General features: G+C 40.4%; 1 protein-coding gene across 1 annotated transcript in view; it reads right to left on the bottom strand.

The window, feature by feature from the left end:
- Positions 1-4,415: 4,415 nt before the first annotated feature.
- The window catches only part of LOC309384029 (vomeronasal type-2 receptor 26-like), a gene marked incomplete at both ends in the record, with an annotated part of 44,422 nt that continues 22,239 nt past the window's right edge, over positions 4,416-26,598 (bottom strand). Inside the window, 5 exons of the mRNA XM_081937187.1 lie at positions 4,416-5,320; positions 10,489-10,618; positions 11,142-11,360; positions 14,702-14,993; positions 16,685-16,918. Coding sequence (XP_081793313.1) covers positions 4,416-5,320; positions 10,489-10,618; positions 11,142-11,360; positions 14,702-14,993; positions 16,685-16,918 — 1,780 coding nt within the window. The remainder of the gene's footprint in view (positions 5,321-10,488; positions 10,619-11,141; positions 11,361-14,701; positions 14,994-16,684; positions 16,919-26,598) is intronic.

Here is a 26,598-nt window from a genome sequence, read left to right as displayed (position 1 = left end):
ATGGGTCAATGGTGTCACAGGGTTCTTCCCTTTCTCTGAAGCTGGTATCAGCCAGTGTTGGTTCAATGGGACATATTGAGCTCAACCCCTGATTTTCAAGGTCCCTCAGTGAGGCCTTCTCAGTTCAAGGTCAAGTATCATCCATATGACAGAGATATTCAATTCCACAAGCAACGAAGGACCAGGCAGTGGAGTCAAGGTTTTGTGGTAGTTTCTGACAGCTGTTGGACGGGTAGGAAGAGTCTCAGTTTTAATGCAATCCAAATCAAGCAACTGTGGTTGATTGGTTCTCCCCATACTGCAGAGGTGGGTTGCTGCTGGTTTGGCCCTGATCGGGCAAACTGGTAGTAGCAGTGGCAGGAGGCTCTGCCCAACCACCCCAAAGCTTCTGTGCATGCGCAGAAGTGTTGCACGTGCATGCGAGAATGCGCACACAAGCGAACAAGTAGGAAAGAATTAAAAACCCATCACTGCCATACTAGGTCCTGCATGGCCTTGCTCTACCGTGTTTCAATCAATCAATCAAACTTTTATTTATAAACTGCACCCTTTCCTAAGCAGGACTCGGGGCGGTGTACAGTCATTATTAAAAACCATATACATATCAAAATAGAATACATATACATAAACATAGACATAGACGGAGGAGGTAGAAAATATACTGTACCATATTTAATTAAAATACAAATAAGATTAAAATTCCCTTAAAAATTCAACAATAAGATGTTTGCCAGGAGGTGAAAGATGGAGCTATAAATCGGCTAAGCCAGCTAATTGGAACAGGTGGGTCTTAAGCTTCTGTCGGAAGGAGCGGAGGTCGTTAATAGTTCTAATATCGGGGGGGAGGTCATTCCAGAGGGTTGGGCCCATCACAGAGAAGGCTCTACTCCTAGGCGCCACCCGTTGGCACTGCTTGGCGGATGGCACCTGGAGGAGTCCCTCCCTGTGAGAGCGATTGGGATTGTTGTGCCACCTTGGGGTCTTCGTGGCCACCCATCTCCTGCTCAAATAATATTTGTGACAGGAAGGTCTTTGTAAAGCTTCAATTTGTTAAACAGGATGATCTTTGAACTGTGGAGAATCTGAACATCCACTAGAGGGATGTGACCATGGTAGAGGCAGGAAGTCTCAATTATTAGGATTGGATTCAGCAGTAGAGCTGGGCCAGCATGGTATACCTCCAGTTATCCCCTGATCATCTTTGTTGTTTTTTTCAGAACAATTTCAAAAATTGGGTGACCAAATACAAAAAAGATGTTGAGACTTTGGAAAGAGTTTCAACTAGTTTCAACTAATTTAAAATTACTTTAAAATAATTTAAACTATTTGGAGCCATAAAAAGTGTTCTGCTATATTTTGAAGTCCAAGCAATGCTGTGAAGGTTTTGTCTTAGTGCCTGAAGATTGTTGGATATGAAGAAACTCTCATATTTAATCCCAGCAAAAACCCAAACAAAGGACCTGTGGATGCTTGGTCCTCCCAATATTGGGACATAGCCAGTTTTAAAATAAACAGAAAGAAACATGCTGGTTTAAAAAAGGGCTAAGGATTATGAAATTTTAGAATAGAATAGAATAACAAAATTGGAAGGGACCTTGGAGGTCTTCTAGTCCAACCTCCTGCCTTGGCAGGAAACCCTACATTACTAAAAAACCTAAAGCCATCTCTATCTATTGGCCCTAAAGGATTATGTTCCTACTTCTTAAAAAAAACTTGCCACTGCCATAGCTGAACCTCTATGCACAATCTGTGAGGCATCTTTCAGAACCAGCTCCTTGCCTGACCTATGATAATTAGCTAAGGTCATACCTATCTTTTAAAAGGGAGACCCTAGTCTAGTAGAAAATTACAGAGCAATCTCCTTGTGCTGCGTCACAAGTAAAGTCATGGAATCAATCCTAAACCAATCCATCACCCTCCATCTAGGGACAAAAAAAGCCTGCTCTCTAAAAAGCCACTTCGTTTCAGAAAAAAAATTGTCCTGTAATCTGCAATTCCTACAGAAACATTTGGACTACACATCTTGACCAGGGTAAAGCAATAGATACAATTTACATAGACTTCTGCAAAGCCTTTGATTCAGTGGTGCACAGCAAATTACTGTTAAAACTAAGTTCTTACGGCATTTCTGTATCCCTACACAAATGGATATCTGCATACCTGACAAATAGGCAGCAAGTAGTCAAAATAGGGAGGGCCCTATCAAATCTGCCACAAGTTAACACAATAGAATAGAAAAAATAGAATAGAATAACAGAATTGGAAGGGACCTTGGAGGTCTTCTAATCCAACCCCCTGCCTAGGCAGGAAACCCTATATTGTTTTAGACAAATGGTTATCCAGCATCTTCTTAAAAACTTTCAGTGTTGGGAGCACCCACAACTTCCGGAGGGAAGTTGTTCCACTGATTAATTGTTATAACTGCTGGGAAATTTCTCCTCAGTTCCAAGTTGCTCCTCTCCTTGATTAGTTTCCACCCATTGCTTCTTGTTATACACCCAGGTGCTTTGGAGAATAGTTTGACCCCATCTTCTTTGTGGCAACCCCTGAGATGTTAGAACACTGTTATCATGTCTCCATTAATCCTTCTTTTCATTAAACTAGCCATGCCCAGTTCCTGCAACCGTTCTTCATATGTTTTAGACTCCAGTCCCCTAATCCTCTTTGTTGCTCTTCTCTGCACTCTTTCTAGAGTCTCCACATCTTTTTTACATCTTTTTTCTGGCGACCAGAACTGAATGCAGTATTCCAAGTGTGGCCTTACCAAGCATTAAAAAGTGGTATTAACCCTTCATGTGATCTTGATTCTATCCCTCTGTTTATGCAGCCTAGAACCGTGTTGGCTTTTTTGGCAGCTGCTGCACACGGCTGGCTCCTATTTAAACGGTTGTCCACTAGGATACCAAGATCAAAAAGGCAGCATTCTAGGACCCACACTCTTTTTCTTTACATCCATGACATATGCGGTCATATTAAAAGCAGCTTCATCCACTTCACTGGTGACGTAAAATTATACAACAGCACTGACAATGACACTACTCCACAAAGCGACTTTGACCATATGCCTGAATGGTCGCGAGGCTGGCAACTCCAAATCTCAACCAATAAATGCTCTGTCCTACACTCTGGCAATAAAAATCAGAACACCAAATGCAAACTGGGTGGATAAAACCTCGTAGATGACCCTCATTCTGTCAAGGACCTAGGAGTACTCATCTCAAGTGATGTAAGCCCCAGAACCCACTGTAACAGGATTGCCAAAAAGGCATTAAGAGTTGTTAACCTAATTTTGCAAAGCTTCTTTTCCAGTAACATTATATTGCTAACTAGGGCATATAAAACCTTTGCCAGCCAAATTCTTGAATACAGTTCAATTGCCTGGAATCCACACTGTATATCGGACATTAACATGATTGAGCGGATCCAGAGGTACTTCATAAGAAGAGTATTCCACTCCTCTACTCACAATGTAATTCTCTATGCCACCAGGCTTGAAATTTTGGGCTTGGACAATCTGGAATTGTGCCACCTGTGGTATGATCTAAGCACAGTAGACACAATTGTCTGCTACATTGTCTTGCCTGTCAATGACTTCTTCAGCTTCAACCGCAACAATACATGGGCAAACAATTGATACAAACTCAAGGTAAACCATTCCAAACTTGATTGCCAAAAATACGACTTCAGCAACAGAGTGGGCAACGCCTGGAATGCTCTACCTGACTCCATAGTTGCACCCTCTGACGCTCACAGCTTCAACCTTAAACTGTCTACTGTGGCCCTCACCCCATTCCTAAGAAGTCCCTAAAGGGGGCATGCACCAGCGTACCTACTATTCCTGTCCTACTGTCCCCATTTATTTGTATTCATTTCTTTCATTCATGTCCATGTTTATATTAATACCTGCTATCTTGTACATGTTTGACAAACTAATAAAATACAAAAAAAAAAAATAGGCAGCAAAGTTAGATTTGAGTCAGTAAAAAATAATTTGAAAATGCTAACGAGGTCTGTAAAATATTGTTGAAACTGAATCTGGAAAACAATTACATTAAACAATGTGTGATTTATCGGACAAGGAACTTTGGATATAACAATGGTAGAGAAATGGAAAAATAGGCAGACAAATGGTTTAAAATTTGCATTGAAATATTATTTGACATAAAACATTCATAAATATGTATTGTTGGTATCTAAGAGCTGATAAACTGTTATAGATATATATAAGTACATAAAAGTTTAGCTAATGGTTGCTGATTAAGAGATTGTGATTAGTCAATTCACTTGATTTCAATTTAATGGCGAAACCACACCCTCATTTCATTTCATTTGTTTAGAAATCAGATCAAACATACAGACAAAAATCAAATTTAAAGTCCAAAAATAAAAATAAAAATTCACAATTCCCACATCAATCAGAGGTTCTTGCGCCTCATTATATTCTCTTTACAATTCAGATCAGGCCTCAGTAGAATAATGTAGCATTTGGGAAAAAAGATACAAGCTAAGAGAGCAGCTCCAGAGGCCAAAATAGAGAAGATCTCCACAGCCACCATGGACTTCCCTTTGGTGCTCAGGTAGGTGGGGAGGAATGAGATCCAAACACTGCAAAAGACCAGCATGCTGAAAGCAATGAACTTGGCTTCATTAAAGCTGTCAGGCAATTTCCTGGCCAGAAAAGCCACCATGAAACTGACAAGGGCCAAAAAACCCAGGTAGGAAAGGACAGTGTAAAACATCAAATCTGAGCCTTCCTTGCATTCCAAGATGGCCTCTCCTACTAAGGAGTGGAAGTCAAAGTTGGGAAATGGGGGAGATGTTAGCAGCCAGATGGCACAAAGAATTGCTTGGATTAGGGGACAGGCAAAGACAATGGAGTTGGTGAGAGGTTTTCCTAAGAGTTTCCTTGACTTGTTCCCTGGTTTTGTGGCCATGAAGGCCAAGACCACCATGACTGTTTTTGCCAACACAGAGGAAACTGCAAGGGAAAAGAGAATGGCAAAGGCAGTTTGTCGGAAGAGACAAGTGAGCTTCCCAGGATGACCAATGAAGAAAAAGGAGCAGAGGAAGCAGAGCAGGAGGGAGACCAGAAGGATATAGGTGAGATTTCGGTTGTTGGCCTTGACTATCGGTGTGTCATGATGTTTACGGAAAATCACCAGGATGGCAGATGTGATGAAAGAAAGGAAAAGAGCTAGAGAAGTCAAAGTATATCCCAGGGTCTCTTGATAGTTGAGGAAGTGGATCTTCTTTGCAATGCATTGGTCCTTCTCCTTATTGGGATATTGGTCTTCTGGGCAGGGGTCACAGTGGGCTGCATCTGAAAATAAGATTTTTTGTGTAAGGATTTTAGCATCATGTGCCATAATCATTATGCCTCTGCAAGGATTGACATAACTGTCTCCTTTTTGCTCTGGCAAACCCACTAATGATATTGGTAGTGATACAGTGCAATTGATGGTGCATAAAAAAAGAAAAGAAACCATCCTTCATTCAGGATGATTCTAGGGCAAGGTAAGCCAGAGAATAGAATCTGTTCAGTTCCAACTGGCCTGGTCAGTTTTTGTGAGAAAGAAAGGCCATCTCCTGTCATTGCTAAAATATGACTGCTGTGGCTTTCAGTGTGAGAGACCTTGCAAACTCTTCTTTTCCACTTTAAATTGGAACGCCAAGAAGATGAATGGATCTATCAGCCAGGAATCCTGTATTTTATGTGTGCACATTGTTTATTGGCTTTCCTCTGGCTCTGAGGAGAGGTCTAGGCTGAGGTAGGGATAAATGCATCAACAGTCTTTTTTTACTTTTTTTTTAGTGTTCAATTTTTTATTGGTTTTAAATTTTTACAAGGAAAAGGGATTATAGGGTTATAAAACATTTTGACTGCTACATCAAGCGGGGGGGAGAAGCCCCCTCAGGTCTTACAACTTTTACAAACGAAAATAGAAAAATATCAACATTTACTTAAGTATTAGCAGTTTTGAGTTTAACACAAAATCATCAGTATGTTTCAATAATTTGTTTTGTATCACTTCCATAAAGGTACATTGTAACAACAATTGCAATAATGTTTCAAATCACTTTTGTGATCTGAGTCTTCTAGTTGTTGCGTCCTCCCCCCATCCACTGGCAGAGCCTCAGCCCCTCCCTCCTCTGTTTCTTGTTTAGCACCCCCCATTTCACCTAAGAGAGCACTGTGCTAGTCTTTTTAAAATTTTTATGTTTAACCACTTACACACATCAACAAAGATAGACATGTAACTAAAAACAACACAGGAACTAAACGTTACATCTTAAAGCAGATACCGTATTTTTGGAGTATAAGACGCACCATTTTCCCTCAAAAAAGAGGTTAAAAATCTGGGTGCATCTGATAACACTGAATACAGCATTTTTGACTTCCTGAAACCCCACCCCCTTTGCAAAAATTGGCATTTATAGCCTTTAGGAGGCTGGGGAGGGCAAAAATGAGTGAACAATGGGCCATGTTGTGCTCATTTTTGCCCCCTCCAGCCCCCAGGAAAAACAAGCAAAAAACAGCTCCTTTTTGCTTGTTTTGGGGGGCTCCCAGCCCCCAGGAGCACTTTACAAGCCTCCCAAAGGCTATGCATGTCCCTTTTTTTGACAATACACTGGGCCGTTTTCACGAGAAATGGGCTGTTTTTAGGAGGTCTGCAGACTGCAAAAACTTTTTTTTAAAATTTGCCTCTTCAAAATCTTGGTGCGTCTTATACTCCGATGCATCTTATATTCCAAAAATATGGTACATATCAGTGAATCTTTACAGTTATTGTTTCCCCTCCTATACATTCCAAATTTTATGTTTGTGGTTTCTTACTCATTTTTGTGTACAATTTCTTAATTATTCATTTTTAACCATTTATATCAGATTATCATATTACCTACATTGTATTGTATATACTTTTCTTACATTGATATATCTTAACTTATTTTCCTACCCCCTATTTTATCTCTATATCCTAATTACTCTACTATACCTTAAATTTACAGTTCCTAATTTCTTGTTTCTATTGTCTAGCCATTTGTACCATTTTTCCCAAACTAAATAACATTCTGACTCCTCCTTTCCTTGTATTTCCTTTGTCAATTTGTCCATCTCCGTACATTCTAAGATCTTCCTTACCACCTTGTCTTTTTTCGGTACTATATTGTTTTTCCATTTCTGTGCGTATGATATTCTGGCCACAGTTGTAATATGTAGGATTAGGTATAATATTTCTCTACTGTACTGTGTTGTGGTTAGACCTAATAAAAATAGTTCTGGTTTCCAATCAATGCAGTTCCCGTTATTTCCTCAAGCCACTTTTTAATTTTGATCCAGTATTTTTTGGCTGCCTCGCATATCCACCATGTGTGATAGTAAGTCAGTAAGAGAGGACTGGGCTGAGGTAGGGATGAAATGCATCATCAGTCTTGAGTCCCTTCACACCCACAAGAGATCTAAATTCAGCCCACCTTGAATTCCATTGACTCTTATCCACCGCAAATTCACTTTGACTGCTAGTAGTTCAGATTCTTGAATGGAATTTAAGATTAAAATAATCCTTTATATTTATTTGAAATTCCTCAAATTTCTGATTTCCTCATGCTTGATAGGGTTAGGGTTAAGGAGACAGAAAATGCTAACAGAAGAAGGATCCCTAAAGAATGTGTGCTAAACCTTGACTCTCATAAGCCATTCTTTCAGAGAATTGGCAGAAGTTTTTCCTGATGAGATATGACAATAGGTAATAGACAATAGGTATAGGGTTTCCTGCCTAGGCAGGGGGTTGCACTAGAAGACCTCCAAGGTCCCTTCCAACTCGTATTGTATTGTATTGTATTGTATTGTATTGTATTGTATTTGTATTATTTGCATTATTGGTATTATTGGCATTATTGGTATTATTGGCATTATTGGTATTATTGGCATTATTGGTATTATTGGCATTATTGGTATTGGTATTGGTATTGGTATTGGTATTGGTATTGGTATTGGTATTGTATTGTATTGTATTGTATTTATTGTATTGTATGGCTGGTAGGGGGCCCATACACTGTGTCCTAAAATTATCCTGCATCAAATTATTGAGGAGCAGAAAAATGGCTTGTCAGGGCAGGATCCATAAACAGACAGTCTCTGCTGAAAAGTATGAATACTCTGATGTAGTGTATTCCCAACAAAAATAACAAAATTAACATCTTTATCTACTCAATGACCTCTTAGATCCTGGAAGATCTGCATTTGAAAAGTGCTCTACCTGGAGGAGGAGCCAATCTCGCAACAAGATGACGTGCAATCTCAATACTATGAGATCACGGTCGATACTTTTGCTGCTGGGTGGTCCAAATGGATCTAAACCATCCTGCAGAGATGGTGAACAAGAAGAACACGTCTTGCTGATCTCAGGGACATCGCAAAGTCCCTGATTGATCCAAGAGAAGTTCTTCAATCCGATGACAAAAAAATCCAGCCGTTAGGCTGATGAAGTCGGGATAGCTCCAAAATGAAAGGATACGGAAAGAGAAAGTGTTTCCAGTTGGTGAGGATTTTTTACCATTTTAAAAGAGACTGCCTATAAAAAACTTAAAATTAATTTAAATTGGAGAACAGAAGAAATAAGCAGCAGAATTAAGTTTGGAATGGTTTTGGACAGTGGATTATCTTACTTTTTAAATGCTATCTTCACGGATGGAATTTATGCAAGCCTTTTAAAACGAATGGATTAAGTTTTCTTCTTCTATTTTTTTTCTTTTACTGTTCTTTGTAACCTATGGACTAAAATTCATCTCTTTCATTACTGTGGGTGTTCTTCTAACTCATTCAAGAATCGGACTTTTTTTAACTTGAAATACAAAAAAGATACAAAAAGAAACAAAGAAAATTGCAACACTGCAACAATAACACTGCTACTCAGAGGCTGGAGGTTTGTGTATTGGAAACGAAACACTTTTACTTTTCACACTGATTATCCTGGTTTGGCACTTCAAGGTCTCACTGCTTGTTTATAGAGAGTGATAAGAAGAAAAGCATACAGATGTCCCTTTGAAGTATATCTTTAACCAGAAAAAGGAGAAAATAAAACGTTATTGTGAATCTATGCTAAATCTTGTTAAAACCTTCTAAGATAGAGGAGCAGTGTTTGTTAGCTGGAGATAATGGCATAATTTCAACAGCTGAAAGAAGTTTTAAGTCTGCAAAAGATATTCTCAGAAATACAGAAATTATCAAACACACATGAGAGGATAGAGAAGAAGTTGGAAGACTTAGTGCATCTAACAGCAAAATATGATGAAGAAGTTGAAGATGTTTATCAAGTGGAAAAATGGTGGTTAAAATCTTAAAAACCGAAGAGGAGAATAAATATAAAAAAATTAAAATTGCTGATATTTATGGTGATTGGTTTGTCTCTGAAAATGGAAAGAGTGGAATACTGAAAGAGGAATTAAATGGAGGGGAACTCTACCCCAGATGGCAAGATATAGAAGAAGAAAAACAAAATAATTTATGGATTTAAAGAGAGAAATTTTATTAGCAATATCATTGATAACACTACCAACAATCAAAGATAAGCTGATTAAGGAAACAGAAGAAGGGCATCAAAATTACATGAGAGATTTTATAAACAAGGAGTTGCTAAGAGGAGTCCATACAAAGTTGATTAAGGACATGATTAGAGGACTGATACCACAAATGGCAGAAGATATGAGATTGTTTTGCTACTGGAAAGATACAGGTTGATAGATGGAAGAGTATAATTTAAAACTAGTTAAACTTAGTGAAATTTAGTGACAATAGATATAGTTAAATAAATAATTGATAATGATAATAATGTATACAATGTGTAGTTTTATGATAAGTAATAATGGGATATGAATATTGAATGGTACCAATGAAAGGAAGATTAGAAATCCTTTTGAATTATATATAAAGGTTAATTAAAAAGAACTCAGATACAGTTAGGTCTTGATTATTAGGGGGGAAATGTTATGATACAGGATATAGTTAAATAAAGGAGGGATAACAACATATATACAGGTATGGGTACAACATAAGGAAAGTGGATGTAAATTGTAAACAGTGATTTGGAAAGAAGGATTAGAAATTTTTGTTATTAAATATTATGGATGTTTAGCTAGAATAGGACATAAGGATTCAGTGTAATTGGAGGATTTTAGAAATAGTAAATGAAATGCCAGTATGTGGTTATGTATTAAATCTTGGTATATTTTATGATGAAGGACGTTTAAACAATTATAGTCAAATGAAAATGGAGGTATGATGATGGTAACATGTATAAATATCTGAGTTAAAATACTTGAGTTAATATGAATAATGTTTGTTGACTGTGGAAGAGATGCACAAAAGCCTTTTTGTAACCAACTGATACACTTTCTACAGTATGTAAAGAAGGATGTGTTGTGTTTGTTTTGAAAATAGAAAATTTAAAAAAAATAAAAAAAGAAAAGAAAGAAAGAAAGCTGTTCTACCTGTCTGATTTGAGATGGTTCCTTCAGGGCAAGGGTGACATTGGTAGCAGCAAACTGGCTCTCCCTCTGGAACTCTTTTCCTCTCTCCTGCCTGGCATCTCTTCTTGCCACACCTGGCAAAGGGCACCTTCTAAAAGAGAAAACACAAATATTGTGCCTTGTGCAATGAACACAATTCATTTATTCATTTCCACTTTCCCATTTTCCTGTTGAGAATGTCTGCATAAAAATGTGTTCACCAAGTTCTAATAGAAAAAGAAGGAAAAGGAAACACTCCTGGGGGAATCAGTGGCACTAGTAATACACCAAGGGATGCTAAAATTTGGATCTTGAACTTCAAAGTTGCTACATTGAACTATGGTTTTTCTAAAAGAAAGAATGATGACAATCCAACTGAACAGGAACAGTCCATGGGAATCACAGCCTGATCTAATAGCATCCTGGTTTTAAACCGAAGTTCTTCCTACTCCCACCCATTGTTGGACCTTTCACAAATTAGACTTCAAATTTGTTAACCTCAAATGCAAATAATTCACCAAATACCAAAGTGCTTTCCTACATATTTAGACCTCTTTCCATCTTAGGAGGATGTTCAGCATCCCCAGGAGAGAGTGATTCTTTTCCAGAATTTACAACATTTCCTTCCTGCTCACCTTTGAGGCCCAGATGATCGCATCAGAGTTAATGGTGAAATCCTGGCCTGGGGCAGCCCTGGGATCCTTGTGCCCAACTTTCACAGGTACTAAAATTTTATTGGGGTGGACAACCCAGTTGACGATATCATAACGAGCAGTTCTCAGTCCATTTTGTGAGAAGGAGACTTCGTCTCCGGCACTGTTGTTGAAGTGGACATTCCTCATATTGTCAAGTATCTGAAAGAAAAGAGATCTTCAGAAATTGGAGCAATTAGCTGAAAGGCAGAAACGAGACGTCATGGCATCTATCATTTTGTGGTGACCATCATCATAGGAAACAGGTATAAATCTGAAAAATTAGAGTTGGTCTCTTGGTTGAGATATGAGCAATCAGGAGTAACACCAATATTTGGATCCTTTGACATAACAATGGAAAAGGTTCTCTTTATCACTGGGCATTTGTATTTTGGCTTCCACAACTGCACTTTTAACCAAATGGCAGAATTACAGCTAGCCCTCAACTTACGACCACAAGAAAACCCAAACATTCTGTTGCTAAGTGAGATATTGGTTAAGTGAGTTTCGCCCTTTCTTGCCACAGCTGTTAAGTGAATCAGTGCAGTTGTTAACTTAGTAACATGGTGGTTAAGTCAATCGGGATTCCCCATTGATTTAGTTTGTCAGATAGTCACAAAATGAAATCGTGTGATCAAAAATATGAGTGAGTTGCCAAGCATCTGACTTTGATGACATGTCCATTTGGATACTGAATGGTTGTAAGTGTGAAAAATGCTGTTGTAACTTTGAATGGTCACTAAATGAATTGTTGTAACTCGAGGACTACCTGTACTTAAACAAAAAAAAAATTTAAAACCACATTCCAAATTTTTATTTTATGGTTTTCCTCACATGACAATTGGAAGGCAGGACAAGAAGCAATGGATGGAAACTAACCAAGGAGAGGAGCAACCTAGAGCTAAGGAGAAATTTCCTGACAGTTAGACCAATTAATCAGTGGAACAACTTGCCTCTAGAAGTTGTGAAGCACTGGAAGATTTTAAGAAGATGTTGGATAACCATTTGTCTGGTGTAGGGATTCCTGCCTAAGAAGTGGGTTGGAAGACTTCCTTGGTCCCTTTCAACTCTGTTATTCTATTCCATTCTAAATTATTGAGGGGCAGAAAAATGGCCTTTTGGGGCAAGACTGCTCACACCCATTGCACCCATGCAATTCTGGCACACCGTAAAAAAAAGGTTCGCCATCACTGGTATAGGTGGTACCTTGCTCAACAGTAGTAACTGTGAAAGGAATCTTGGAGTCCTAGTGGACAACCATTTAAATATGAGCCAGCTGTGTGCAGCAGCTGCCCAAAAAAGCCAACACAGTCCTAGGCTGCATAAACAGAGGGATAGAATCAAGATCACGTGAAGTGTTAATATAACTTTATAATGCCTTGGTAAGGCCACACTTGGAATACTGCATTCAGTTTTGGTCGCCACGATGTAGAAAAGATGTGGAGACTCTAGAAAAAGTGCAGAGAAGAGCAACAAAGATGATTAGGGGACTGGAGACTAAAACATATGAAGAACGGTTGCAGGAACTGGGTATGTTCAGCTTAAGAGAAAGAAGGACTAGGGGAGACGTGATAGCATTGTTCCAATATCTCAGGGGTTGCCACAAAGAAGAGGGAGTCAAAGTATTTTCCAAGGCACCTGAGGGTAGAACAAGAAGCAATGGGTGGAAACTAATCAAGGAGAGAAGCAACTTAGAACTGAGGAGAAACTTCCTGACAGTTAGAACAATTAAGAAGATGTTGGATAGCCATTTGTCTGAAACGGTATAGGGTTTCCTGCCTAGGCAGGGGGTTGGACTAGAAGACCTCCAAGGACCCTTCTAACTCTGCTATTGTATTGTATTGTATTGATATACCCATTAGGACTTCAACTGTCCTGCTGAAGCATCTTGCATGTTGCACAAATCCCCCAATATTATCAATTTGTTCCGAGATGTCACCTCCTCCCTGTTCAGCTGATGAATATCAAGGAACTGTTGGAGATCTCTCAGAACCATTTATGAAGATCTTCTCTGTATGGATATTATGTTCAAATGGTTTGGGTTACATTTTTTGCCGTTTCTTTCAACAAATTAATTCATATTATTGGGGTTTTTAAAAAAAATCATTGCTGTTTTATCCTGTTCTGAGATGCAATGATATGATACCCTTTCATATGATATCAAGAAATGCATATGAGAATCTTCCTTTCTATTGATCTGTGGACTGGATAAAATATCGCAGAGATTACCTGCCATGGCTGGACATTTGAGATCCTCTTTCCAAGCTTCAGCATGGCTGGTCGTCGTCCTGATCCATAAATTGCATGTAATGAATGTGCCACAGCATAAATGGCATTGTAGATGTTGTAACTTTCACCTGTCATGCTCATTTGAAAAACAAAATCAGGAAGATCCTGTAAATTCTCCTTTCCTGTACATTGTTGTTCCCCTTTTGGAGGGACCTTGCCTGGTTTGGGGATACTGCAGTCAAAGAGTGTTTCCCACCAATCCAGGAGAAAGCTGGCCCCTTCTTTGATCAACTGGTATAAAGACAGGAGGAAATGGCTGAATTCTGAGACATCACCAGTCTGGTCCTTAAGCTGCAAAGCTCCATGCAAATTCTTTAAACCTTGAGAAGGATCCCCAACCAGAGTAAATTTCCAGTGAGAAGTTAGGATCCAAATAATTTGAAGTGGTATCTTCCCATATTTTACAGAAAAATTCAAAACTGTTAAAAAATTTGCAATAGCAGTGGAGTCTCCAAATAGAATAATTACTTCAGCTTTAAACAAAATTTTGTAAATTAATTCCCTTATTAAAACAGTAAATTGATCAGATTTCAAGGATTCAGTGAAGGCCAGGCAGATCTCCTTCTCCTTCAGCATTGGCACCAGAGATGAGATGAATTGTCCTCCAGTATCAACTTCAGAGGTCACAAGCCCAACCCAGTTCCACTGGAAATGCAGGAGTAGCTGGACTAAACCCACACACTCTGGAAAGTCACTGGGATTAATCCGGAAGAAGGAAGGATAAACTGGTCTGTATTCCCGAGGAAGCTCAAAGCCAACACCGAGCTGGAGAAAGAGAGATTTCTCTTTCAAAGACAAAGTAAAGTTTTGTGCTGACTTTAGGAGATAACATCACGTTTTTTTTTAACCTACAAGTCAGGCAGACTTACTTTGATTAAAGTAAGAAGCTTCTTTTCTTCCTAAAAGAACTGATAATTATATATTTTGTCTGGTTGTGACATGTCAGAAGCCAAGAAATTATCGACCTGATACAGGTAATAAATTGCAGCGAAATGGTGGCTAAACTTTTATGAAAGTTAGAAATTAATTCTTCTCGGCAACTACAGCATTTCAGAATTATTTCATTATCTGTCTGTTGGGGTTATATATCCTGAAATAAAAAAATGAATTCAACTGTAGGATATCCCCTTTAACAACATTGTTTTCATCCTTGATTTTTCTGTGTGCTTCTGTTCTTTGTCTATTTCATAAGGTATCCTGTGGATCCCCCTTACCTGTGGGATCTTGTAGATGCTGAAGATGGGAGCCATCTGCCTTGAGGATTTGGGGTTGTCACCTCCAATGACAGAGAGCAGAGGGTCCTGCCTGTCACATTTATAACCTGGAACCATTTGGCCCCATGTGGAGAGAAAGGAGAGGCTGATTAAAGAAATCCTCCTCTCAAACTGATCATTGTTACAAATGTGGAAGCCAAGTGTGATGTTGGGGAGGAGAACCAAATCTTTGTTGATCTGTGTGACTGCAAAAACTAAGGCCAGGAACTGCTGGTACTTCTTGAGTATGGGTCTATAGGAGAGAAAACATTGGGAACATTACAGGGAAAATGTTTATCTGTATGTGGTTTAAATTTGCCTAGCCATATTTTTGATGTTGTTTGGAATAGCAAATCTCAGATTTCATTGAGATTTTAAAAAATATACTCTTTGATTAAAATTGTATGGCTTAGTGACAAAGGAGAAAGGCAAGCTGATCCATTGGTTAATTGCTCTCACCATTAGGTAATTTCTCCTTAGTTTTAAATTGCTTCTCTCCTTCTTAGTTTCCAACATTGTTTCTTATCTTGATGCTTTGGAAAATAGTTTGCCCCCCTAGTCTTTGTAGAAGCCCTTCAAATATTGGAACAGCACTATCATGCCCCCCTACTTTTCATTAGATTAGAATAACAGAGTTGGAAGGGATCTAGGAGGTCTTCTAATCCAACCCCCTGCTTAGGCAGGATACCCTACACCACTTCAGAGAAATGGCTTTCTAATCCCTTCTTTACAACGTCTAGTGTTGGAGCACTTACAACTTCTGGAGGCAAGTTGTTCCACTGATTAATTGTTCTAACTGTCAGGGAATTTATCCTCAGGTCTAGCTTGCTTCTCTCCTTGATTAGTTTCCACCCATTGCTGCTTCTCCTTCCCTCAGGAGCTTTGGAGAACAGCTTGACTCTATCTTCCTTGTGGCAGCCTCTGAGATACTGGAAGACTGCTATCATGTCTCCTCTAGTCCTTTTCATTAAACTAGACATATCCAGTTCCTGTAATTGTTCTTTGTAGGTTTCAGCTTCCAGCCCCCTAATCATCTCTGTGGCTCTTCTCTGCATGCTTTCCAGAGTCTCAGAATCTTTTTTGTAAGGTGATGACCAGATCTGGTCACCACAATACAAAACTGGTATTATTACAGTACCAGTTAGGCCAGCACAATTTCAAGTTTGTTGTTCCTTCCTCACTTTTTATATAATAATAATAATAATAATAATAATAATAATAATAATAATAATAATAATAATAATAATAATAATAATAATAATAATAATAAGTTTGAATTTATTAGCCGCTCCCTTTCCAAGTAGGACTCGGGGCGGCGTACAATGGAGCATATAAAACATAGAGGATGTATAAAAAGCACATAGACATACATACAAAACACACATACACATACACGGACACGGACACGGAGGAGGTAACAAATTACATCATATAGACAGTTAAAAATCAACATTAAAATACCCCAATTGTAAGAACCCAATATGCAATTAAAAATTTAACGTTTAAAAGACAATTTAAAAAACAGTTAGAAGGAATAAGAGAAAATACGATTGAGCCAGGCCAGATAATTGAAAGAGGTGGGTCTTCAGCTGTACACGGAAGGAGCGGAGATCGGGAGTAATCCTGATGTCACGGGGGAGGTCATTCCACAGGGCTGGGCCCATCACAGAGAAGGCTCTGCTCCTGGGTGTCGCCCCCCAGCACTGTTTGGCGGACGGCACCCGGAGAAGTCCCTCTCTGTGTGAGCGAATTGGTCGTAGGGATGTGTCTATCATCTCCCTGATATAAAATTTTAAAATAATTGAGAATTCATCCGGTATTATAATCAAAGACAAGAACTACACTAGGACATTAGAACAGTAGAACAAGGATTTCTGGATGGAGGCTCTGAATCCAGAACACAACAAATAATTCATGCATCTTTCCCTGCCAGGTGAAACTTACAAAGTATAAAAACCAAGCCCGAAAGGTTTCTTCTGAAAATTTGGGACACTGGAAGACATGAGAGTTCCCAAAGGTAAATTCCCACCAATAATGAGATCACCAGGCCTGTAATAGTGCTGTTTTCCTTGAGGCTTGAACAAATTCCTCAACACACATTGCCTCCTCTTAGCAGTAGTTGGAGGCAAGAGGCAGAAGAGCAGCAGCAGGAGAGGCAGCCCAGTCATTCTTGTCCCTCTTAAACCAGAAAGCAAGATTCATGCAGAAGCAGAATTGCAGGCACTAGCAAAGAGAAAAGTGAGGACAGCTGAGTCTCAACAAACCCAAGAATGATTCTTTTCAAGACAAGGCAAGGTAATTTGACAGATCCTGCCCCTAGTGGAAGATTTTGGAACATGTTTTCAAAGTAGGTTTTATCCTGGAATAATTTGAGGATGGAAATCCAGAGGGATACATTAAGAATTACTCTTATGATAATTGCAAAGGGAAGGACTTCTCCTATCCACATAGCAATAGATTTTATTTACCCACCAGAATGGAAAAAAACATGTTTGTGTCTGTTCTGCCTCAAGCGTTTTAGGCTTGCTCGGGGCATGCAGTTAACTCCACACTTAGGAATCTCTTTCAGATCAAGTTTATTATCAGGCATTCTTAAGGGCAAAACTTACAGTTCAGTGTTAAGATACTTCTGACTTTCCATGCTCTGTCCCATCACGTAGTGTAAAAAGAGGATGATTTTATCCCCATGCTGAGCGGAGATGTAGAAAGCTCCTATTCCGGTTCACAAAAGCATTTAAACTGCCCGGCTATAAACTTTGCATGTGGGCAAGATGCTCCAGTGGCCAATAATAAACAGAGATGTGATCACATGTCATGGAACTACATTTCCCATAAGGCAGTCTCTGCCTACATTTCCCATGAGGTAATTTCTTAAAGGAGACAGTTCTTAATTCCTACACTAGCTATATACCAGCGATGGCGAACCTTTTTTGGCTCGTGTGCCACAAGGGGGGGAGCGCAGGGGGATCGTGTGTGGGCGTGCCACACCCATAATGCAATGCGCCCCCCCCAGTGTGCATGCGCACACAATGCGTGACACCCCCCCCCCATTTTTACATGCTTTTTTCGCCCTCCCCAGGCTCCAGAGGCTTTATAGGAGCCTGGGGAGGGTGAAAAGAGCCTCCCCGCCCCCCCGAACGGTTTGCTCGGAGGGTCGTTTTAAGTGCTCCAAAGCGCTCGGAAGGCATCAGGGAAGCCTCCGGACATTCCCTGAAGCCTTCGAAATGCTTAAAACCACCCTCCGAGCAAACAGGAAGTCACTTCCGGTTTGATCAGAGGGTCGTTTTAAGCGCTCCAAAGCGCTCCGGAGGTGTCAGGGAAGCCTCCGGACGGTCCCTGAAGCCTCCGGAGGGCCTCCGGGGGGCGGGGGAGGCTCTTTTCGCCCTCCCCAGGATCCTATAAAGCCTCTGGAGCCTGGGGAGGGCGAAAAATGGCTTTTAAAAAGGTGAACTTAGCTGGCCAGCGCGCACATGCGCGCTGGCCAGCTGACAGGGCAGCGCCTCGCTTGCCCTGAAAAATGGCTCCGCATGCCACCTGTGGCACGCGTGCCATAGGTTCGCCATCACTGCTATATACTGTGGGGCAGCACAGTATCTTTTGTTGTTAATCCCTAGTGCAGATGGATTTGACAGTCAAGGTGAAGCTGAGTATTTGATCTACATGAAACGGAATCCCTGGAAACAATATGGAGTTTGGTCTGAGCCACAGTTTATTTGGATAGCATTGAGTGCTAAAGGGCCATAGTGGCACATGACTGTGAGTGAGTGAGTGGCTGGCTGCCACGCGGCGACCTCGTCTTCTTTTGGGTGTGGACCCTTGCAAGGGTGAGCTGGAGCTAGGCATCAAAACCCCTGCAGAGGTGAGCTTGACTGAGCTCGGCTATGGGACCCCCTCTGGGGTGCGCCTAGGTTAGGCGGGTCTGGAACTGCCAAGGAAGAACGGACTCCATGATGTGTTGCAACGCATCAACCAGCTCAGCGAGATCCAAAGACCCCGGCTGGCCGATTGAGATGGTATTTATTGAAAACATACAAAAGGTTTCTATCTTACAGCGTGTTATTGCATGATTGGTTAAAATACTTGTTACTGGGCAAGCTTTGTTCACTTGTTACGTATACTTGTTACTGGGCAAGCTTGTTCACTTGTTACAAAAGATGTTACAGAAAAATGTTGCAGAGAAATGTTGCAGAGTAGAACCTTGAGCAGGCTTTGTGCAGGCTCAGCAGAAATGTGATGCAGCTAGCAACTTTAAACATAATCGCTACATCTCCTCTGTTTTTACTTTATTAAGGCTGAAAACATGGAGCTTTTACGTCCATGGAGGTGAGTGCTATTTCAGGTCGCGAGTTGCCCTCCGACCCCAGGCTTCCTGTGTCCGCACCTACCATTCTGTCAGCGTCATCTTCCGAATCGTTATCCGAGGAGAAATGTAGCAAGGGTTGCTTACTTTCATCTGTTGGTACCAACATATACGCATTATTCTCAAGCATCATATTAATTTGTGCAGTAGTTTTTGCTTCAGCAATGGCATTCAAACTACGCTTTATCATGAATACAAAAATAGGCAATAAGCAGGGTAATAATATACATCCCATAGCAATCATTGCAACAAATATAAAAACAGCTTTTAAACCTGGGAATTTGGGTAAAATACCATCAAACATACCTCCAAAATCAAATCCATTCCATGTTTGTACGGGAACATGGGCAATTTTCATCATTTTGTCAGTAATTTCCTTAATTACTTTACCACTTTCATCAATTTCAATACAACAATTAGTTAAATTGAATTTTCCACATACTCCTCCTTCTTTAGCAAGCAGGTAGTCTAGTGCAAGTCTATTTTGCATTATGTATGTTCTGGATTTTACACTTTCTTTGGCTAATTGTGTCAGGCCTTTGACGGTCTCATTTGTTATTATTTCTACTACAGCTTGTAAACGAATAAGTCGGTTTAATAAGTAGATGGGTGTGCGGTATCCATACATACCATCTTCGGCCCATGTGGCAGGGCCGTATACTTGTATGATACGTTCAGCTGGCCATTCATCATTTCCCCATGTCCCTTGGTTCCCTCCCACGACAACTTTACTTATTGAGGAAACAACGTCCTCGCGCTTTCTGCGGTGGCTTCCTATCTCGTCGTAAACAGGGACCCCTAAGACTTGTCGTGTGTTTAGTGGGAGGAGAAAAAACCCAGGTCTAATAATGCCCAAGACACATGTTCCGCACCAATTAGCTGGGAGGTGTCCATAGGCCATTTTTCCACATATCCAATACAGCCCATCGGGTGCTAACCATGTGAGTGATTGATTGTTTGGGTTTGTCAAGAACTTTTTCATGTTTATAACTTTAAACAAAGCAGTTTCGTCTTGTCCAGCTGAGCTATTTTTTCCTGACCACCATATCCCATTTTCCCATTTCCCAGTGCAAATTAAGTTCCCTACTTTTGTACATTTGGAACCAATAGGTCTGGAGAAGCAAACATTTCCCACAAGATTTGTTGTAAGAGTCCAGTCCCCATCTTTCCCTTGTGTGTATGACAAATTACCCAGCTTGTCCATTTCCATTATTTTAGAATAATTCAGTTCTTGGGCTTCCCAGGGCCATTTTCCCCCCATGTTGGTTCCCCCACATACAAAACAATTAGTAACATTCAATGTGTTAGCAATGTCCTCTGCCAGTTGGACAAAAGTGTTAGTAACATGTTGTGGTATTTCGGGGATATTCAATTTCTCAATCTCCTGATAAAATGACCAAAAAAGTCCTTTAGTTGTTCGCAATTGCCTAGTTTGCTTGGTTACTGTCCAGCGTAACGCAATGTGTGGGTCTCTACCACTTGCTTCTATGGCCAAGCCATATTCTACTTCCCATGTTTTGGTAGGTGTGCAAGTTATGGTAATTGGGTTGCACGAATTTCTTGGACACTTGCTGTTGGCTATGCCCGTTTCCAACTTGCATTTATGGTTTCCACCAGGTGGATCCCCTGACCACGTGCTGACACAGGACCAATATGGACAAAAGCTGTAAGTGTCCCGGTCGGAGCAAGTCCCTTTGTTATTGTAGCACATGTATTTTCATTCGAGCATGAGACTCCTTTCCCATTGTAATGTCCCACAAGTTGATTTCCAACAGTTGCGATTGATTGCTAAACAAGTGTCAAAGCTGAGGCGGACTTGCGTGTTGAGGGATTTAAACTCAGTTTTGTTGAGTAATTCTTGTCTACCGCATTCAATGGTGTAAATGGACATTACATATGTAGTAATGGTTTTCGCTTCTTTTGGGTTGTAAATTGAATCTTGTTGTTAAGGGTACACATGTGATATACAGTATTATTGACTCTACAAGTTGATGGACTAGTAATTTGACAATGTTCAGGTTTGATGGTATGATATATCAATGTCTTAGAGACCTTGCCACTGTGTATTGTGGTGGTGATGCAATCACTACAACTTTGATTGTTAGACGCAAGTGATGCAGCACGCCGGATTCATGAGGAATGAGTGGATTGTTTCTGGAACAACAATAAGGTCAATCTGGCAGAAGTGGCAAGTCCTTTGATCATTTTGGTAATTTCACACTGATATAGTCCCAAATCTACTGCCTTAGGGTTTTTAACAGTCAATTGAGTAGTACGGAAATGAAATGTTTGTAAAGAATGTTCTGAATCTTCAGGAAGCCATGTGTTGTTAAAAAACCATCGCCAAAAAGTACCTTTTTTCTTGATAGGAGATCGTTGTCAACACGAGATGGTGGGAGCATATGGCACTCCTTGTATGAAGGTGTAGCGTACCTGGTGTGTTCGTATGAGGGAATTGTGAAAGTCAGATGCAGTTCGGCGAATTCTTGCTCCTGGGAGAGGCTCACTTACTCCTGGTACATAGTCTGGAATTTCTTTGGCTTTCCACAAACAAGTATTCACATCGCATGGCTCTGGAAAAGAGCATGAAAACTGGCGAAGCAAAGTTCCTGAAGAGAGGTGTGAAGAGGTGTGGACAAGAGTCATCCAAGAAAGAAAAATTGAAGATAATGGAGGATAAGCCACAGAGGGTGTTGAGTAGAGATAAACAGTTTGGTTAAAATAGGTGTTATTGGACAAAAATCCGATGCACGAGTAGGAGCCAATAGTTTGAGGAGTTACGTGTAAGGAAAGACAAACTTGACAAGAGTCATGATATAAGTATTGAATTAATATCAAAGGTTTTAAAGAAGGGAAAAGAAATTTGCCCTGATGCTGCAAGGTATAGGGGCAAGCAGTGAGAAGAGTGTCTTTGAACACAAAAGTCACATGAGTGTCAAGAGGTGCAAAAATCACCTGAGGGTGAGCAACAAATCGAGCAGAGGCATAAGATAACAATGAGAGAAAGAGTTTAAAGAAAAAGGAGTGAGATGTCAGGGGGAGAAGAAAAGGCAGGGTCATCTTGATCTTCTTCTGGTATGCGGTGATATGGACGAACACAACGAGCAGGAACCCAGAGAGTCTTGTCGTCAATTTGTACCGCTGCGTAGCCTTTTCCCCAAGTGATCAATTGTGCCGGACCTTTCCACTGTGGATCCGGCAATTGCCTGTAGTAAACAAGAGGTCGGGAGGCAGGGAGAGGAGGTTTAGAAAAGTGACGAGAGGCTGCAGAGGAGGCAGGTGTGCCAGTAAGGTTAAGAAAGTTGATAGTATAAAGGCAAGTATTTAGAATGTTTTGCAACATCGGGAGATTGGGGGGGTGTAACCCTTTTGACCCCATATGCTGATCAAGAGCTAATTTCAAGGTTTTATTTGCTCGTTCTACTATTGCTTGTCCTTTTGAATTAAAAGGAATTCCAAATTTGTGAGTAATGGACCACCTATAACAAAATTCAGCAAAGGCAGAGGAGGTATAGGCGGGACCATTATCAGTTTTTAAAATTTTTGGACACCCCAATGTTGCGAAAGATCGAATACAGTGATTAATTGTTTTTTTGGTATTTTCACCCCTTTGCGGGGTTACCATAATAAAACCCGAAAAAGTGTCCACAGAAACGTGAAGGTATTTCCATGGGGCAAAGGGAGAATACTGAGTGACATCCATTTGCCAAGTTTCACAAGCCTCAGTACCCCTTGGATTTACTCCTTGCGGGATACTATTAGCTCGGAGACTACACGTGGGGCATTGTTGAATAATGGCAGTTGCTTCTGCCATTGATATGCCAAAATGCTTCATCAAGGCTTTTTTATTTTGATGAAAAAAGGTGTGACTTTCACCTGCTGTCAATGGGGCAGGCTGAGGTGAAACAATAGTTAGAGGCATCATTTTGCAGGCCTCGTCTGCCATGTGATTTCCTTCAGATAGGAACCCAGGCAGATGCTGATGACTACGAATGTGTGCTACAAATAAAGGTTTAGTCCTTGCGTGTAGTACTTTTTGCAATTGTGTAAACAATGTCAAAAGAGAAGGTGTTAAAGAGGGTGAGATATAGGCATCAAAAATGTGCAAAGTTAATTGAGTAACATACAGACTGTCTGTGATGATATTTAGAGGTTCGGAAGAAAATAATTCCAAAGCTAGAATAAAAGCTGCCAGCTCAGCCTGTTGTGCAGATGTTTGTGTATTAGTCAATTTCTTATGCCATATCTGTTGTGTATTCCAAGTACACGCACCATGATTTTTGGACCCATCTGTGAATACGGTTAACGCATCTTTAATGGGTTGTGATGTTATTGGTGTATGAAATTGTATCGGAATGGTCTTAATAACTTGTAGCCTTGGGTCAGCTGGCAGATGACATGAAATTTGACCAGGCCATTCCGTGAGTGCATCTTGGAGAAGAGTAGAATTTTGAAAAAGAGGTTCCCATTGAGATAACTTGAAAGGGAGGTAAAGCGTAACAAAATCCATTCCCATTAAGGCACGGGTTCTTTTTCGTGCCTTTTCAATGAGCAAAGCCATTTGGGCTGCTCTGGGTGTGAGTGAATTACGAGGTGTATGTGCTTGATGTAACCATTCTAAAATGTAAAGTTTGGGTTTTGGGATCATCACTACTTGTATGATGATCCCTGTCAAAAGTTGAGGAGTTGCAAGAAGAGCTAATGAAAGGGGAGTGTGTGGGAGTGCTCTATCCACCCATATAGTTTGTAATATATAGTTAACCTTTTCCAAAGAATCAAGTTGCTGCTGATTCAAATGTATGGTATCAGAAGGATGAGGAAACACAGCAGCCTAGCCCCACCCCCAAGTAATTAAAGTAATCGGTCCTAACCAAGTTTTGTCTGGTAATTGGTGTAAATATACCAGATGAAGAGGCAAACTTGTTTTTTTTTGTTGTTGAAAATGCCTCTGATAAGTGGTCAAATTAGAATCATCCATATGCCAGAGTTAACAAGTCCTCACATACACAAGTCCTCACATATTCATACCGTCTTCAAAAACATATCTCTGAAAAAACATATCTCTAACTTTCTTTCACTTACTGAAATCCTTTCTTGCAATGACCAGTTGCTGTACAAAATGCACATTGATTTGGTCCCAAAATGACCTCACCAACTGCCAAGCTTCAACTGTCTTTAGCTACTTGCTTTTTTTTCTCTTCCTCTCATTTGTTTCTGCAACATCTCCAGTACTTTCCAATCAACAAAGCACATCTTTTTCTTTTTCCCACGTCCATCCTGACTTCCAATTTAGGTCAGATGCCTTTTACAACATACTCTTCCCATCTATATACAAAGTAACCTTTTTCTGGCTCCAATATCTGATCGTCCCTCTAAATGTCCATGTGAAACTGATCTGGATTCTAGCAAAAATGTTACTCATTCTTTCTGACTGCATTTTGTATTTTTTAGGTCATCTTTGTTAAAGTTCTAAAAGGGACAGCAACCAGTGCTACCGACAAACAAACAGACAAACAAACAACCAACAGACCAACAAACAATTGAACAAACAGACGTGACTTCTGTTAAGCATACAAAGTGCACGCAAACATAAAAACATAAAAGAGAAAAAACACAGCTTCAAAAATAAAACAAACAATTAAGATAGTTTGAGTATACTCTGAAATAAAAGGCAACGTTGCATTGAAACTGTAAATGCAGGCATCAAATATCACCCTTAACCCCGCCTTTCTGAGGCTGGCAGGGAGAGGAGAAAAAAAAATGGTGAAAAGAACACAGCCCCCCCCCCCTCCTGCCTTCTCACCAGAGGCAAAGAGGGGGGTGAGAGGAAAGGAAAAAATGTTTTGTTAAAACGACAGGCTCCCTTTTCCTGGGAAGACAGGGAGAGAAAAGAGATTCTCAACATTTATCCAAAAACACCTCTTTTAGCACAACACGCTCTGCTTTTTCAGCCGACAAACCTTACATTTCAAGCATCCAATACTGACTACAAATACACCCATTCACACCTATAGTTACATTTCTTTTGCCACATTGATTTTACACACTATCATTATAGATGCTAAAAATGATAAGTCAAAGGAAATTAAATGCACAGCGGGGGAGAATTGCAAAAGCAAAAGTCAGGAAAAGGGAAGCGAGAGTTGTATCTTTTTTCCAAGGCAATTTACAATCCATAGACACATAAATCATTTTGTACTAGGGTTTTGATCCCTGATGAAAGAGAGGGCGAGATGTTACAGACATGCCCCTCCTTGGATTTTTACACTCCCTTTTAAAATAAGACATTCCTTGAGGTTTGCTGCCTTGTAATAAAGCAGCTACTAACAAATTAGTTTTATAAAAAGATATTCTTATGTCCTGACACACTTTGATCATATCTACCAAATGTATTTTAAAAGGTAAATCAAATTCTTTTTTGATATCACTGGCAGGACTTTCCTGTTATTTTTAAAATCAGCCAATTGTTTTTTGTTTATTGGTGAGTTAGCCATGATTAAGACAGAAGGTCAATTAATTCCTTTTTTTTCAAATGGGGAAGTGTTTTTCCGCCATTAGAAGAGATTTTAAGGCAGGAGGCGGTTAACTCTCTCATTTCCTTTAGGTGCGAGAGCAGATACTGAGAGAGTTTTCCATCTATACTCACGATTATCCAACCGCATGTCAGGCAGGACGAAGTGCACACGCTCGTAGATTCTTTTAAAACACGCAGTTCAATGTTGGTATGGACAGGAGGGGGCCGGGGGCGCCCGGCACAAAGGTAAGAGGATAGGCGGCAGGGAGATCGGAGGAGTCAAGGGAAAAGGAATTGGAACGGAGAAGGGAGGAAACGTGACCGCCCTGAGAGGGAGAGGGGAGGCAAGAGGCAGAAGAAGGAGAAGTGGGAGGAGGAGGGTAATCGGGAGCCGTAGGTGGGGGATAGGGAGGGGGAGAATCAACAGTTACAGGAGCATACAAAGAGTGTTTTTTAGAGGAGGAAACAGAAGGGGTGTGTGGGAGAAGGAAATGAATCCTTGGGATAGACAGTATTGAGGGCTGCCATAACAGCGCGCCAAGAAGACATAACACCAAAGGGAGCACGAGGAGGAGAGTGAAAGTAAGAGCCGAGGCGTTCCCATGTGGAACGTTTGAGAGTTCCAGTGTCGGGATAACCCGGGCAATGTTGATAGACATAAAAAAGGAGTAGATCAATATCAGATTTAGAAAGAGGATAGACAGTGGTGCCGTTAAGTTTTTGCAAACTATTGGCCTTCTTGATTAAAAGTGAAAGTTCATCCCTATGACCTGAATGAGACTTTGAATGTGAGGAGCCCATAACTTACGATGCGCTTGCCCGTCAGGTGCGTAAGATGGGAATCAAGGCGCCGAACACATAGACACGGGACTCGGCGTGGGACGTCCGAAAGGCAATTCGGCACATCGGGGTCACCAGTTGTGAGTGAGTGAGTGGCTGGCTGCCACGCGGCGACCTCATCTTCTTTTGGGTGTGGACCCTTGC

Source organism: Natrix helvetica, assembly GCF_964273705.1.
Source record: "Natrix helvetica genome assembly, chromosome: 1".
NCBI lineage: Eukaryota > Metazoa > Chordata > Lepidosauria > Squamata > Natricidae > Natrix > Natrix helvetica.
Note: the sequence above shows the minus strand (reverse complement) of the source record. Positions and strands in the feature narration are given on the sequence as shown.